The 15,627-nt window shown below is 42.2% G+C and overlaps 2 protein-coding genes and 2 non-coding genes across 4 annotated transcripts; 3 read left to right on the top strand and 1 right to left on the bottom strand.

The window, feature by feature from the left end:
- Window positions 1-707: 707 nt before the first annotated feature.
- On the top strand, window positions 708-781 carry Trnan-guu (transfer RNA asparagine (anticodon GUU)). The gene has a single exon. It is a non-coding gene; the product is annotated as a tRNA-Asn (tRNA).
- Window positions 782-892: 111 nt separating this feature from the next.
- Trnan-guu (transfer RNA asparagine (anticodon GUU)) lies at window positions 893-966 on the top strand. The gene has a single exon. It is a non-coding gene; the product is annotated as a tRNA-Asn (tRNA).
- Window positions 967-1,650: 684 nt separating this feature from the next.
- LOC135486657 (uncharacterized) lies at window positions 1,651-4,320 on the top strand. Its single transcript, XM_064769637.1, has one exon. It carries the CDS (start codon window positions 1,905-1,907, stop codon window positions 3,132-3,134), a length of 1,230 nt encoding a protein of 409 aa, XP_064625707.1. The 5' UTR covers window positions 1,651-1,904; the 3' UTR covers window positions 3,135-4,320.
- Window positions 4,321-11,022: 6,702 nt separating this feature from the next.
- On the bottom strand, window positions 11,023-13,672 carry LOC135487156 (uncharacterized). The gene is made up of 2 exons (XM_064770592.1): window positions 12,934-13,672; window positions 11,023-12,732 (listed from the first exon to the last, which is right to left on the bottom strand). Exons 1-2 carry the CDS (start codon window positions 12,960-12,962, stop codon window positions 11,514-11,516), a joined length of 1,248 nt encoding a protein of 415 aa, XP_064626662.1. The 5' UTR covers window positions 12,963-13,672; the 3' UTR covers window positions 11,023-11,513.
- Window positions 13,673-15,627: the final 1,955 nt, after the last annotated feature.

Here is a 15,627-nt window from a genome sequence, read left to right as displayed (position 1 = left end):
TGGCGAGGCCTCTCTTCGTCTTAAAGGGTTAACACCACGCTACAGTACATTCTATCATAGGCTAGTCATCCACATCATGACGAAAAACTGCAAATTTAGGCGATCGATGTAGCATAACAAATTCATCACGCCCAACGCAGAACTACAATTGGGATATTAGCACAGTTTTCGCTGTAATGACTGTAGCCCGTTTTTAATGACATGGCTTATTCATTCGCGTACCTATATTTAATCTCTTCGCGGTGTCATGACATGATCATAACAAAAGTAATAATCAATTAAGTTCATGTATCGGAATGTATGAGGTCGCGAGGTCGGGGGGACATTTCATGACTCTTCTTGACTATTATCTTGCCGGGGAGAAAGATGGCCGAGCACCTAACCAACCATTGTATAATGTCGTGAATCTTAACACTAGTGCGTATACTACAATGTACGTACTAATAGTTCCGGTTAGGCTCTATTGAATCGAACCGGTAAACGTTTGAAATTGTCTGAATCCGGGCCTCTTCAATAAACGATAAATGTATTCGCATCAGCCTATCTTGTCTTTTGTTACACATTTCGCGCATGTCACGCTGTGGATATAATGTCACAATAGTGACAAAATGTATGTTTTTTCTTTTTAAACAATTTTTAATTAACCTTCCTATTCCTTGATTATTCCAACAAGTCTTTTACTTACGGAATTAGTGACTAACCAACTAGTCTCTGTGGCGCAATCGGTTAGCGCGTTCGGCTGTTAACCGAAAGGTTGGTGGTTCGAGCCCACCCAGGGACGATGTCGTTATTATTTTCTGGTTGGAGTTGGGATCAAACAATTTTTACTTTACCTTCCTCTTCCTTGATTATTCCAACAACTGTTTTCCTGGAATTAGTGGCCAACTAACTAGTCTCTGTGGCGCAATCGGTTAGCGCGTTCGGCTGTTAACCGAAAGGTTGGTGGTTCGAGCCCACCCAGTGACGATGTCGTTATTTTTTCCGGTTGGTGTTGGGATTGCGACTGTCTTCTTTTACTCTTTCAATCGCCTGAGGATTGGTAAACTTTCATATGTTTAGTCGATTAGTAGTCCATTATCTTAATTGCCTTTGAGACTCAATTCATCTTAGCGTCACAGTGGTGAAACATTTGGTTTATTTCTTAAAAATAAGATCTAGGTTTATAGAGTACCTTTAAATGCTTTTATCGTTATTGATTATTCATCAAAGTACTTTATTATCGTCTAAGTACATGATGGCCAACAGAAACTATTTTAGATATTCTTAGTGTAATTAGTAGACAGTTTACATACTCAGGTAAACGTATTTTACTTTGCATGTAAAATGGATACAAATTTGCAATATTTGATGACGACAGTCTGTGGGTGGTTCTGTTTTGAGCCAAATATAGCTAAGCCTAACGTTAGACCAACAGGACATTAATGGACAAGATGTCTCAGATTTGTCGCCAAATTAGCGAAAGATCACGACCAAAGAATGCGAACTGCGGGTGGCAAATCATTGGACTCGATTGATTGACTATCATTATGCTGGATACCTCCATATAGCTTGTAATTACTCACTGAAACGACCCCGCTTCGTACTTAGGCTGTGAAGCAATGATAATGACATACCACGCGATCTCATTGCGCCCCAGTACAACACGGAAGAAATACTTTTAGCGTCGGGGATTTATAACTCAGCACAATCCGTCTGTTCAGGCCAATAACACGACGGACTGCAATAGCCGATATACTTATTACAGTATAGGACTGACTTGGATTTATATATACTTAGCCAATTTTAAGTTAAGGATTGGGGGCTGCCTTGGGAGACCATATAATCCAAGTCAACAAACGAGTAAGATTTTCCTGAAGGCTTGACACACGGAATGCTCTGAGGACGTATCTTCTATATTGGACAACATGGCTACAGCCCAAGTGGTCCAAGACAAGCGGCCGGTGAAGACAGCCCTTCACCAGGCTGTGCTGGATGAGAGACTCCGACAAGTGAGGATCCTGGTGTCAAAACACCATGCAAACGTGGACTCTAGGGACATGTACGGCCGTGCACCGCTGATGCTGGCTTGTTTACTCGAGAATGAAAATGACGGATACAAAATGGCCAAGATTTTCGTACGCGCCGGCGCGCTTCTGAGCCTTCGCGACAACATGGGACGGACTGCCCTGGCTTATGCTTGTATGAGAGGCAGGGAGAAAATCGTCCGAGGCATCTTACGGGAGGATGTTTTGGACATCAATGAGCCGGATAATGACGGGAACACGCCCCTCATGCATGCGGCCATGAGTGGAAATACGACTGTTGTCGAGATGGTGGTTAAAACGTTGCTCAAATTCGGTTTGGGAGTGGACGCGAGGAACAACCTTGGATACTCTGCGCTGCTCCTTGCTGCGAAATATGGTAACTATAACTCGGCTTATATCATTCTAACTGATGGAGGTGCCTCGCCTACGATACGAGACAATGAGTTGTTCCTCAATGCCTTTGAATGGGCGACGAGCAGCAGTAGTCTCCATGATCAGTTCACAAAGCAACGGGCCCTGACCATATCACCAACCACAGATGTAGATTCCTTAACCCACAAACCGCAAAAGCAGAAGTTAGGAGACATCTACCGGCGGACAAAATCGCCGCAATGCAACCACGTGAAGTCTTCAGATCCATTTCGTATTCCCTGGGACACCGGCCGGTTACCGGCGATTTACAGCGAACACCGGCATCACCCCAGTGAGTCCGTCGAGTTGACCCAGGGTAAGAACCCACGGCAGCGCTTCTTAGAGAAGCTGCAGAACGTCCAGGGGACGGGAAAGTTCCGTCCAATCACGACGAGTGCGGTGAGGTCACGGTCATCTCGTGCAGCGCCATCTTCCGCGAAACTCCTCGCGTTTTCCGCCCCACCCGTTAGAGCGAAAACAGTGATACATACAGTTAAATCAGATATACGGACCCTGTTCAAGATTTATGCCTATCAGCATGTTGACCACAAAAGGCCAGTAACTGTAGCCGGAGGGGAAAGTTTCATCGTACGACACGCAGCGCCATCCGCTGGCGGTCAAGTGGTATGCGGGATGAAGAGACTGGCATTTCACTCGCCAATATTGGAGGAGGAAAGTGTGCGTTCCATGTCGCATTAACACTGAGTAACACATACATGTAATTGCATTTCAAGTTTTCCTCCTGTGGTCCACCGCGTGCCTCACGGGTATAGTGGCACTACTAACCGCTTTATTGCATCAAGGCAATAAGGGAGTAATATTGTACAGTTTCGTGGTGATGGGTTGATGTGAATTATAAAAGATAAACGACAAGTTTCCCTTGTTAAGTATTTTTCACTTGTCATTTGACCATTAGATATTATAGATCGGCCGACATACGTTAACAAATCATTATTGTTATAGTGAGTGTGATTATCAATATCATATCAATATGAGTTCCTTATAATGGTACTGTAAAAGCTGTATAGTACACTTAAAAGGACTTGAAAACAGGCTGCGTACAATAACCAACAAGGCTTGTATATGCGATTCCAACAAAAACACGTCGACATCTATCCACAAAGTTAAATGTGTGCAACCATTATGAGAAAATACTATAAAATATAGGAGTATTATGATTTTTAACTATGAATTATTACAGACCTTTATGATTTTTGCTAAGGTTAGTGGTGGATTTTGTGCTATACGATATTGTTACCACAAGTGGCCCAAAAAGTAAATCTTGTGACAAAACAGGGTGCCTAAGTGTTGGCTATATAAATAATCCAACATGGTCATTAAATGGCGTAACATGAAAGAAAATCTCGTGTACTTAGCTTAAGTTGTTGAAAATTTGAATAGGCCTATCAAATATACAGTAGCATAGGCCTATCTTAATTCTCAACATTGTGCTTTTTAACTTAAAACGCATTCTATAGCACTAGTATTAGCTTATTTTTTGTTTGTGGAAATACATACATCCGTGGGAAAGGCATTGTTTGGCTTAGAAACAAGAAAGTCATTTATCTTTTGACGGTGACTGTAGGCTTTGTAATATTTTTTCCTGGCACTCGTGATATTGACCGCAGTCCCACATGGACCAGCTGACATCCTACGAGGAATTATCAATAAACTCAAGTTGTATCAAACAACAACTCGATTGCTCCCACTTTATCAAACTTGTGCAAACATTATGAAAGGCTTCCCATCACAGGCAGCTGGGATAGCGAATATCGAGTTTGCCATAAGGTTACGTGTACGTTTCATTGATATGGTCTGTTAACTGTGATGCCTGGTAGCGGCAGTTGTGCACACATTTGGATATTTCCATTGAGTTTCCCTTTGTTGCCGAGAATAAAACTTTTGTAAAATCAAACAAAATCAAAGCTTATTTCAATTGCTAAACAGACTAACAGCAAATATTCTATTCTTTTTTTTTTAAATTACGATTCACGGACAGGTGGTGCATCTGACTAAGTCCGCCGAGGCTGTTGAAATGATGACATTTATTTGTGATGGGAAGGGCCTGGCCGCTCTACCTCTGGGGTCAACTTATGAGGGCGCATGAGTAGCACCACCTCATAAACCATAACAAGCCTACCGGCGGAAAAATTCAAGCAGGCATCATTGGTGGTATGGTTCTTCATGTAACTTGATTTCCTCGCTATATTTGGCTTCTCACCCTCAAGCAAAGGATTCCTCTGAGTCAAAACTGCTTCACAACAATTGGTGAGAGAACCAATACCGACGGTGAGGTTCCAATTTCGATGCTAAATCACCTCAAACTAAACAATGAAATGAGATGTTGACTGCTTTTCACAGATTTCATTTTTTGCGCCAACCCAAGCGGTTATGGTTGCCTATAACGATAACCGCTGACGTCAAAATGAGGTGTAACATGGATCATGTAATATATCGATGTAGAATTGATGTCAATGCAAGGATACAAATGTTCGTGTACCTAATTTGGCGATAGTATTACGCAAGTGATTGCTCCAGATGAGTGCCATGGTGTCACTGATTTACAGTAACCGGTGTGGCTGTGGATAATTTATTGAGCGTATTCAAAACAATCGCCAGATAAAAAAGTAACAGCTACAACAGCGACAGTCTCAAAACTGCTTAATGCCTGACAACACTTTGCACTTAACGTAATGAATGGTAGTCCGCCTCGGGGCCCGTGATTTCTCCATGTGGTCTCCAAGCTGTGCATGGGATCTACCGGCTGATCAACACCCAGGGCAAGGCAGCCCCGGGCTACTGTGGCTCTTGTAGACCTAATGGAGGAATAATATGATCGATTTCTTTAATACACATACGGCAAGTCACTTCAAGCCACCGGAAGAGTTTAGATGGAACGACGTCAACATTTATTTCTTGCATTGGATTAGCCATTAGTCGCAAGGGGCCGTTTCCGAAAGAAAAAATATTCCTCATAACATTCTCTCATATAGTTCTAGATCCGTTACCACGGGATGTGTTCGTTTAATGACGATGGTATGCTTGAACATTTGACTTTTGAACTTTAAGAACCTCAAGTGGTTTTTCAATTGGGATGAAAAGATTACTGGTTAATGCTATCGGTCACATATGCCCGACCATCTCCTCAGATGAACCAAGTCTCAATCATACCATTCCGTGGAGAAGTTTAGTTCCTGCATGTGAGCCGAAAAACCGTCCTGAAGCTGAGTTTGGTATGATTTTACTTATCACCGTATCTCAAAATATTTTGTTGGCTGCTTCCTGCGACGAACGCTTAAGTTCATAGCCACACCTAATTTCAACTCAACTGAGTGCGCCATTCGTAGTTGATGCGCCATTAAACAAGCATCCGCACCCAAAAATTGCTCTCCACTTCACTTGTGGCGAACCACGTTCATTTCAACGAGCTTCCTTCGTCACAGAGTATCGAAGATGGATTAACTGGCTGCAAAGATGCTTACCGACGAGACTTAATCACCATTGAACTAAATTACCACTGAAACCAGTCAGAGATTTGACTCATGGCTCCCAAGAAGGGGAAATTACTCTTCAACGTTCGTAATAAGCTCTCGAAGAACACTGGCCAAGGTAATGATATCAAGTCTCTCATCTCACTTCATTGACCACCTAAGACCTGCCTTCCGCCTCGGAGAACAATTGGGAGATCTTTATTGGTCTTTATCAACTTGAGTTAGCGCAATTTAACGCCGCTTTCTGAGATCGGAGAAGAAAAATGATTGCAACATGTGACCTTGACCTCCTTTTGTACACACAAATGTACACCGATCTACAGTGCATTTCGGCCATCCTGCGATGAAAACATCTCTCCTGTATTTCGTCTAGCAATAAATACGACAACAAATTGACAAAGCTTCGTGGTTGACTTTGACTGAGTTTCCACAAAGAGACACAACAATTAATCCTAGCGGTGGCGTGTTTGTAAAGGGAGCAGCCGAGTGAACGAATCGCCAGTTTCCGTGACTCGAGTCAACAGCGAGCAGTTTTCCTGTCCTCGATATTAATCTCAACTTTAAAATTAGCTTCCTTCTACTCGATTTGACCTGCGGTCTGTCGCGAGTGCAAATTAATATAAGATTTTTTGCCGTATTTGACTTAAGGTTAATCGTGGTCCATAGGTTACATTGTTCGGAAATGAGCGAATTAGCTCCTTGGCGACCTCAAAGTGATCTTTGTGTTGCATTGAGAAGACATAACGTGACATGTGATACGAAGCAAAAAGAATGCTGAGTTTAGGTCGATTGTGTTTTGTAGCAGGAAATTAAACAAACTACGAGATTAATGTTACCTCGGGAGGGGTAAATTTGTAACATGATCCAGGTTCCGAGTTAGCTTCAGGTGGAATGATTATGAATAATTTCGAAGGATATTTCACTTTATTAAAAAGTCTATTTTTACAGTGATCTCTCAGTTGATATCTAATATCAATAAAAATTTGACTGTAAGAGAAGGAAGACAAACATGGGTGACGTACAACTCATCATTTTGAGAGACAGTATCCACAGCACCTGTTTTGTTTTTCATTTTAGTGACGTCACGTGACTAGGAAATATCGCATCATAGGTTCGTACGATGCAAGTTTGCCACACGTTTGCTTGGCAATAGCTCCGTTTAAGAGGAAAATCCTGTTCCTCATAATAAGATGGGTCATCACGGTTCTACAGCAACCCAGAACCTCTGATATTGACGAAGAAAATCTGTTCCAAAAGCTTCGTTGAAGTTGCTTAACTTACCGTTTGGACAATATTTGATGACAAGTGTCTCCAAATTCCCGGTGTATCATGTAATCACATAATAAAACATAAGCCGCGTCAACCTGGTGTATCGGGCTAGTTCAGCATTGCATAAAACCAACCAAAGGTTGACTGGCCACTAAAATTCCAAGCGTTGCTGCCGTCGTTGCATAAGAAACTGATTTTTGCGCCATCGTTTCTGCGCTTTAAGACAAAAGCAATCTATTCTCATATTCCACTTCTCTTTCCCTTCGAGCAAAACGAGTTTTTATCAAGGCATAAATATTGTGGAAGGCTTTGCAAGCTTTGTACGAATCGAGTGGTCGGAACGCAATATAAAATCTTGGTGTTTGTGATCAACGCTCTTGACGCGTCCAGCCTAGGGGTAAAATGATGTGGAATCGGCGAATGATTGGATATCCAGTAGACATCAATAAAACCCCATCCGTTTTCCCCTCCTTCTTACTGTATTAATATTGTACCTGACCTTTGTTAACAGTTGTAATAATTGCTAATGTTGAAACACTGAACAGTCGACATGATGTTCAAAGTTGCGCGCGCGATGTATCAAACGAACGGAAATATTAGCTCTGGAGCGTAATTTCCCTTAGGCTAGATGGTAATTGGTACTCGAGAAGGGCAGTGTGTGTCTTGATTGGTCGAGATTTCAGCAAAGAAGGATAAATGGCCTCGGGGTTTTCCCCCAATCATCCTGATGAACTCGAGAGGAATTGACAAACTAGTGACTGATTTCCTGACGGTCGTTTTTCAAGATGGCTGCTGATTTTTTTAAGATGGCCGCTGATTTTTCTTAAAATGGCCGCCGATTTGTTTCTTTCTATTTGCCACTTCTGTTCCGAACTAAAATATGAGTCTGGTTTTGGTAGTCTATATCACGTGAACAATTATATTGAAAACTAAATCCGTCGTCTAGCGTTGTTCACTCTAATCTGACATGTCTGCGCGCTTTTAACACAGTTATTGCACTGATGCTTTTGAAAACAGTGGTTTCTACTTCGGGTTTCTAAACGAAAATACGATTTTATTCTCTCACGGTACAGCTTGTTTACTTTTAACAAACATTATGACCGAACGATTAATATTTTCATCATACATTAAAATCGGTTGTTTACCTTCAAAAAATGAAAATGAAGGAATGTTTTCCGATTTAGAGTAACGATATAACAATCGCGTTACGCTGATAATAAGCTTAGAAAATCAGTTTAGAATCTGCTAATTGATTTTATTAAGGAATTACATATAATACCATAATTCGCTTTCCTAATTTAGTAAACTTAATGACTTACTTTGGCAAATTCCGTTGCAGAAAATTGACATTTTCGTGTTTGTTGCTGTTTCGCTTTACGGCTTCGCCAAATACTTGTGTTCGGTGATTAAAGTTTTTGTTGGGAAAACGAGTAATGTCTTAAGTTATTGGACAAACACTTGCTCCCTAAAGTCTATTAAAATGGAAGAATTAATGCCCTTAACACCTTAAATCCCATCATGGACTTGTAAACCCTTTTCAATAATCCTTGAGAACGTATACCCTGTGTTGCGAAAGCGCGTTACTTAGCCCAGCGAAACCGAACACCCTGACCAATTCCATCCCTGATCTTCAAGAAATATTTACCCTTAGCATAAACTAAAGTGCTATATTTTTGACATTATCGGCGTTTAATGAAGAGTTTAAAGCTATCTTGGTAAAATGGGCCGATTTGAACATAATAGTCTGATAACATTCTTTATAAAAACCGTAAAATGCTAAACGACTGGCGAATTATCGCCCAATATCGGACGTTAAATAATCATTTCAGGGCAGTTTCCAAACATTGACATTTTAGATAAATCCCAAACACCCGACTTAAGAAAAATCGGACAAACGATGTACACAATTTTGAAGATTACGGGTTAAGGACTATTTTAATGCTGCTGAGGATGACGCAGGTTTTCTTGAAGATTCTGTTCTGCAGATTCCAACTCAAAAGCGCCGCTAATACCTTTACTAACGTCGATCACTTGACTTAATCCGTGCATTATGTCCCCTGGAATCAGTCCCGGGGCACCAGCACGACATCCGCGCGCCCTTTGCTGCCCGACCCACCACGACTGGCCGGAGACGCGCCCCAAGGAAAATATCAAGTAAAACATGGACAATATCTGCGGATTGGTCACCACCAGTTGCCAGGCAAGGCGTGAATCTTGATATAATACATGGTGAGGCTGATTTGGCCTTTTCTTGTTCATGGTCAGCCGGAACTGGAAGCATTTCACCTGGTTGCTTTCAAGTTCTTAAGTCTCCTTTCAATGCTTTGTTGGTCTTTCCCTTTTCATGATGTCTCTTTCTTTCGAAGGTGGTGTCGCGTTAGTAGCGAATGTGGCTGATCTGAGAAGTTGATAGGAAACACTCTCAACTCTCCAACATCTATCTCTTCCACATGCTGCTGAGGGTGCACCCTGCCCGCTTTGAGAGGAAAGAATAATCAGTAATGAAATCCTATCAACGTCCCTATTTCTATCTCAATCAGAAGAAGATCGTGGGTATTTGGGGACTTATTGGTGCACGCTGCACCTCTATGAGCAATAATGATAACTAACATTACAATTCACGATAATCAAAGTGCCACATTTGAATTATATGCCACATGTAAATTTGAAATTAGTATGCAAAGCATGTACATTGTATACTTGTGCGGAGTACCGCCTATATCGACATAACGAAAGCATTGAACATGATGCACGATACATTGAAATGACACGAAGTAGTCAGAAGAGCTCTTCAAAACGTCAATGCAATATGATAGTAAGGAAGGCCAGGGCCAAAGAGGGAGACACTAAAAAGTTGGGCATGGGCGTCACATTTAAAAAAATTGTCAGAATATACAAATAGGGCTAGATTTTTGCTATTTTCAGTGAAATCTTCACTCTGGAAACAGCAATGAAAGTCACGACAAATACTGGAAACAGCGGAAGAGACGAGGTTTTGAAAGATTATTTCAATGGTTTGAATACGGTTTTTGATATATTTTTTTTAACACGGCCGCATTTTGTAGGCAAATTTCAAAGTATTTTTAGAATCAAAGATGACATGTTATTTGAGACTGTTGAATCTGCATTGAATTCCTCGCATCGTCATTATTTCTTTTAACTGCAGCATTATGGTAATCACGATTTCTGGTCTCTCCGCGCCGCCGTTTCTCTCGTCTTGAGCAAACATCCAACTTGTGAACAGCAAACTGATAGCAACTTCTAGACAAATATTACAATATTATCACAAAGAGAGAGTCAACGTCACGCTGGAAATGAGTCGAAACGATCTCTAACAACAGCTAAGGAAGATTATATTGGCAGAAGTCGATACGAATGGAATAAATAAATAGCCTTTGACCTAACCGTATAATAACCCATGTCTTGACTCTCGATATTTTGGAAAGTTCTTGGTTGCTTTTGATTGTCGCTTGGTTATCGGGAGGCGGTGGATGCTGTATTTGTCGACCTCTTGAGGAGGTGATGGTTATTGGTCGAGCTTCTTGATGACGGGATACGCTGGAATTAGCTTCAGAGCTGGATACAGCTCTGAAACGCCACGATTTCGCGTTCGCAGCTCCTCGTAAACGGCCGCAAAACCTTCCTTTTTGCGAAGAACGATTATAGCTCACCAACGGCATCTGGTTTTAGCGCTACGAACCATGCCAACCTCTGATCGAGTCTGCACAACCGACAGGGATGTGGTGCTGTTGTCTGCACCGTCAAAGCTTTTGTTTGGGAAAATTTCCGAGAGACAGTAATCTGTGATGGAGACAATCAATAAATGCTTGAAAACACAAAAAGGCTTTTCTTTATCTACATTCTCTTCAAAAGTTATTTACAAATAGTACCCAAGGCAACCCGATTTCATCATCCTATTATAGGGAGGGACGAGGTCAATATCACTGCATCCGGAGTGTAAATTAAACTTCCCAGCAGAAGTTAGAAGAAAGCTACTATATGTTATGTCATAAAATAGCTGGTGTTTGATCATTATAGCATTAGATACTTCCGTGTTGCTCTCGTTCAAGTACGTTTACCATCAGACATTTTATCGCCATCTATCTTCAATCGGTCAAACTTGAATAGACTGCACGTGCCGGTGTAGAAGTTTGAAATGTCCTGGGATAGAATGTCCGTGAACAAAGGGTTCTATGACGCGTTCTATGTCCTGTTTATGGCAGCGGTTTACACGCATCCCAGGTGGCCTAAATGAAAATCAGTTCGATTTCAGTGCGACCAAAATGAGGCAACATGTACCACTTGTTTGTATATAGTGTTATGACTTCCGCGTTCTTGCTCCGAGTCGTTTGCCCGGTTTCTTCTTATACACGCTCTTTACTTTTTTCGCGGGAACCCCGGAGTAGGTCACACCAAATTTAAGCGGACAGGTGTCCTCCAAGGGCACATACTTCCACCTCTGACAGGTTATTGGAACGTCTTGTTTCTTCAGCTTTTCCCCTATCTTTTTTGAAGCTTCGAGCGCCTTCTTTCTCTCAACTTCTTTTGGGTACTTGTGGTCGCGGACAATGAGCCAATCTGTTGAGGACCTCTGAAGAGAGAGCTTTCGCTTCTCCCAATCCGGCTCGGGAATGGCAGACGGGCGCCGAGGCCCCCTAGTCAAGCTCGTGTCCGTCAAGTTGGGAAACCCACGGCGGCTTCCTCGACTGGGCGCTCTGGACGCTCGGCCGGATTCGGGGGTCGAACGCGAGTCTTTAATATCGGACAAGGTCGTACGGCTTTTTGTCAGCATAGCCCGACTGTCTGAAAGCAATGTTTCCATTAAATCTTTGTGACTTTTTTCAAGTGGGAGACTTGACTCATCAAGTTTTTGCTCACTTGAATGCGGAGATAGTGTGGACCTCTTCGGCAGAGGATACGCGGCTCCTCTTCCCCCACGTGGTGACTTGGTCGCACTCGGGGTAGGCTTCACTACTGCATGACCTATCATGGGCAAGGTAGTGGTCCTACCCGGGTCCCTCATCACCGGCGCAGTATTATCGCGGTATATTGCCGCGTCTCTAATCACAGGCATAGAATAATTTTGCAGAGGACCATTCAACCTGGGCGTCGACTTTGCCTCAAGTTTGGAACCAACGCCTTTCTTCAGGTATTCCCGTATTGTCGTCTGTGCAGGCGTGGTGATAAAAAATTCCGTTGATGTTGTCGTTGTACAACCGTCATCTTCCTCCTCCGCCTCGGATTCGGATTCAATATACGCCCCGTATTTCCGCAGCAGCTCTTCATGGTCTTTACCTATCTCCTCCCGTAAGGTCTCCTCACCTTCTTTGAGCAACTTCATGTATTTCTGAAATTGTCTATAAGTTACATTCAGGTAAAATTTCTTTATTCCGACATTTTCTTCTTCCTTCCTCCGCTCATTTCTGAAGAGTTTTCTCATATGTTTGACATCATTCTCTTCCTTCACGGTCTCCATAACGTGATGGCGCTTGCCTTTTGACTTTTGCTTCATATTCTTTGATTTTCTTCCCGCCGCCCTGAAATGACAGAAAGGTGAATCCAATGTACACCTCCAGTTCGGTATCGATTCCTTAAACAATAGGAAACTTAGGCTCTCAATTCCATAGGGACATAATGTGCTATCAAACCAAACCTTCTGGTCGTCTAAAACATTTCGTATAATCGTTTAAACACCAGGTGTCGGACATAGATGGCTCATCTAAAGACAATAAACTTACCTAGACATGACATGTGTTGGTCCATCCATGGTTAAATAGTCAAATAAGTTCAGAATATATATTAACAACAGATTTGTTGATATCCTTCAAGATAATCTCTTCAAAGAACAGAACTCTCTAATGTTCCTCACGTTGATCTCTTCAAACAACAGAACCTTTCGATGTTCCTCAAGATGATCTCTTCAAACAGCAGAACTTTTCTCTGTTCCTCAAGAAAATATCCGCTTCAAACAGCATAACTTTTGTCGTTTGTGAAGATATGCTCTTCAAACGAGTCCGATGTGATTATATCATTTCATACATACATGTACTTAACCATCACAGGCGTTCCCGCCTTGCACGCAATCTCATATCCCGCTTCGCACCCAATCTCATTTATAAAGATTGGAATAGATCACCTCACGAAAACTGTTGATAAAAACGTACTCTCATGGAATGAAGTCGAAGTCTATTCTACGAATTAGTTAGATAAACCGAGAAATACGGGGATTGTCGCATCAAACAACGCCACCCACCCCCTAGGCTTGCTGTTGACATATCAATCTCAAACCGTCGTTGTTTGAGTCCTGCGTAGCGATGACTGTTGATGCTCTTGCATTTGATATCACGCTGATCATGATTTATCAGGCCATGCAAAAGCGATCTTTAGCTGAACAGTGCTTTGGCAAGCCAATTTCGCAGCATTTTGTAAGGTATCCAACAAAAAAGATGTCAAATTTCCTTGATGTTCGTTTCGGTTACAGTGAAGGAATATTCCTAGCAAAAGAACGGTCATGTGGCTGAGCAATGTCTTTGAAGAAGGTCCGCGTTGGAACCAATTTGAGTTGTCCTTATAGCTTCATGAGTGGTTTTTACTGTTCTTTGGTGTGTTTTTCTTTTATGATTTTTGCAAATTTGCACTCTTCCTTATATCAGCAGCGAACTACTCCAGCCAATTGAAAAGGTTTAAATCTTTCGGATGGTGTGATAACTAAATATTTATCTCATGTTGCCTTTATCACTCTCTACTATATATAAACGATGCCATTATCCTTAATAAAAGTTGACATTTTCACATGGTTCCCTTTCAGTTTTTCAGTGACGACTCATTGTTAGACATTTTGAAACCGGGCCATGTGTCACCATATATCAGCATTCCAAAAAGCTTTCAAAATCGTTGCCGCCTTTATCGTTTGGTTTGATTCAATCCATGCCAAGGAATACTCGGGACTGTGTTTGGAAACAATTCAGATATTCATTTTAGCGGCGGGTACATGTAAGGCCTACTTGTGAAGTTTCTTGGTGGTATTGAGAGACCTGGCTGAGTTGTTCAAGTCGTCATATTGTCTGTTGAATGTATTTTAGAAGCAATGACAAAAACCCTCTTGGTCGTCGTGGAAAGCCCAGTATAGAGAGCATTTGCTGTCTGTCAGTGTCGGACGCCCCACAGGAGAGGCCGACATGAATTGAAACAACCAATTTCAACCACCTAGTCTTTGAGAGAGAGATTTGTCGGAATCCCAATCAAGATGAATCGAAATACACACTCTGAAATCGGGTGTCCTTTGAAAGATGCAGAGAGAGAGAATTGTCTGTTTGGAAGCACCTTCAGAGGCTGTAAGCTCCTCGTGAATGATATAAAGTGCAGCAGTATCGGAAATGCTTGACCATGCTGCGAATTTCTTTCTTAAACGATTGACTGAATAGCCACACCTTGATCAAAGACCTCAACGAAGAGCATGATGTGCTACTTAATCTCTTCAGTGTCGCCATGCTACGAGCTAGCTATTCCGGTACATTCCACTGTATTGCTCCATCGTTTCCTACAAACCATCGCTCTAAATATATTCTAAATGTAAATGCAATGCTCTAAATGCCTCGTTCAGCATTCAAATAGCTCCGGAAACTAGAAGAATGAAAGTCAATTTCGCTGCAGGGCTTCGTGAGACGTCAGTTTCCGTTTGGGATGAAGATTAACTACTATTGACTATTCAGTGTGCCTTATGATTTCCCGTGGTGATGTGATTGACAATATTTAGCGCAATGATTCCCGTTAAAGGTACAATATCCTTTCTTTTGAAGAATGCTTCTTCTAAAGAATACGTAGGGCCAATCATGGTTCTTCAAAAAGGCCCAATACCAAGGCCCGATTCAAATTGGACATTTTCCCGCTATGGACCAGGCGGACCTTGTGCAAGACATTTATGGCATTGATGGTCCTATTGGTAGACCTTGGCAAGACCCTTGCAGGGCCGTATTTAACTTTTTTGTCCAGGGGGGGCAGTGGGATGGATCGCCGAAGGCGATCTGCATGCGCCGCAGGCGCATCCGAAAGGGGGGGTCTGGGGGGCCTCCCCCAGAAAAATTTGAAAATAAAAGGTCTGAAATGGCATTTTCCTGGCATTTGGAAGTGTGAATCAATAGTATTTTTACTCTAAAAAAGGACCACTTGGCACTTTTATGAAGACAAGGGTCAGGGCACTGGACTGGTCAGATTATAAGGGTTGCACCTGAGTTGATAACATCTGCTATCCATATGCTGCTATCATGCTGGTAAAGCTATGGCTAAGATTAGTTTGTCTTTTTATTACTGTCTGAAAATTTTTTTTTCAACATTTATTGCACAGGGGGGGCAGCTGCCCCCCCTGCCCCCCCTCTAAATACGGCCCTGCCTTGTGTGATTGATGGTCCTGGTGGTGGACTTTGTGCAAGACA

Source organism: Lineus longissimus, chromosome 4 (genome assembly GCF_910592395.1).
Source record: "Lineus longissimus chromosome 4, tnLinLong1.2, whole genome shotgun sequence".
In the NCBI taxonomy this organism is placed as follows: domain Eukaryota; kingdom Metazoa; phylum Nemertea; class Pilidiophora; order Heteronemertea; family Lineidae; genus Lineus; species Lineus longissimus.
Note: the sequence above shows the minus strand (reverse complement) of the source record. Positions and strands in the feature narration are given on the sequence as shown.

Coding starts and splice junctions, on each gene's coding strand:
- LOC135486657 (XM_064769637.1), top strand. CDS start 1,905: ATGGCTACAGCCCAAGTGGTCCAAGACAAGCGGCCGGTGAAGACAGCC.
- LOC135487156 (XM_064770592.1), bottom strand. CDS start 12,962: ATGGATGGACCAACACATGTCATGTCTAG. Junction 12,733..12,933: donor CCAACACATGTCATGTCTAG/GTAAGTTTATTG, acceptor CTGTCATTTCAG/GGCGGCGGGAAGAAAATCAA.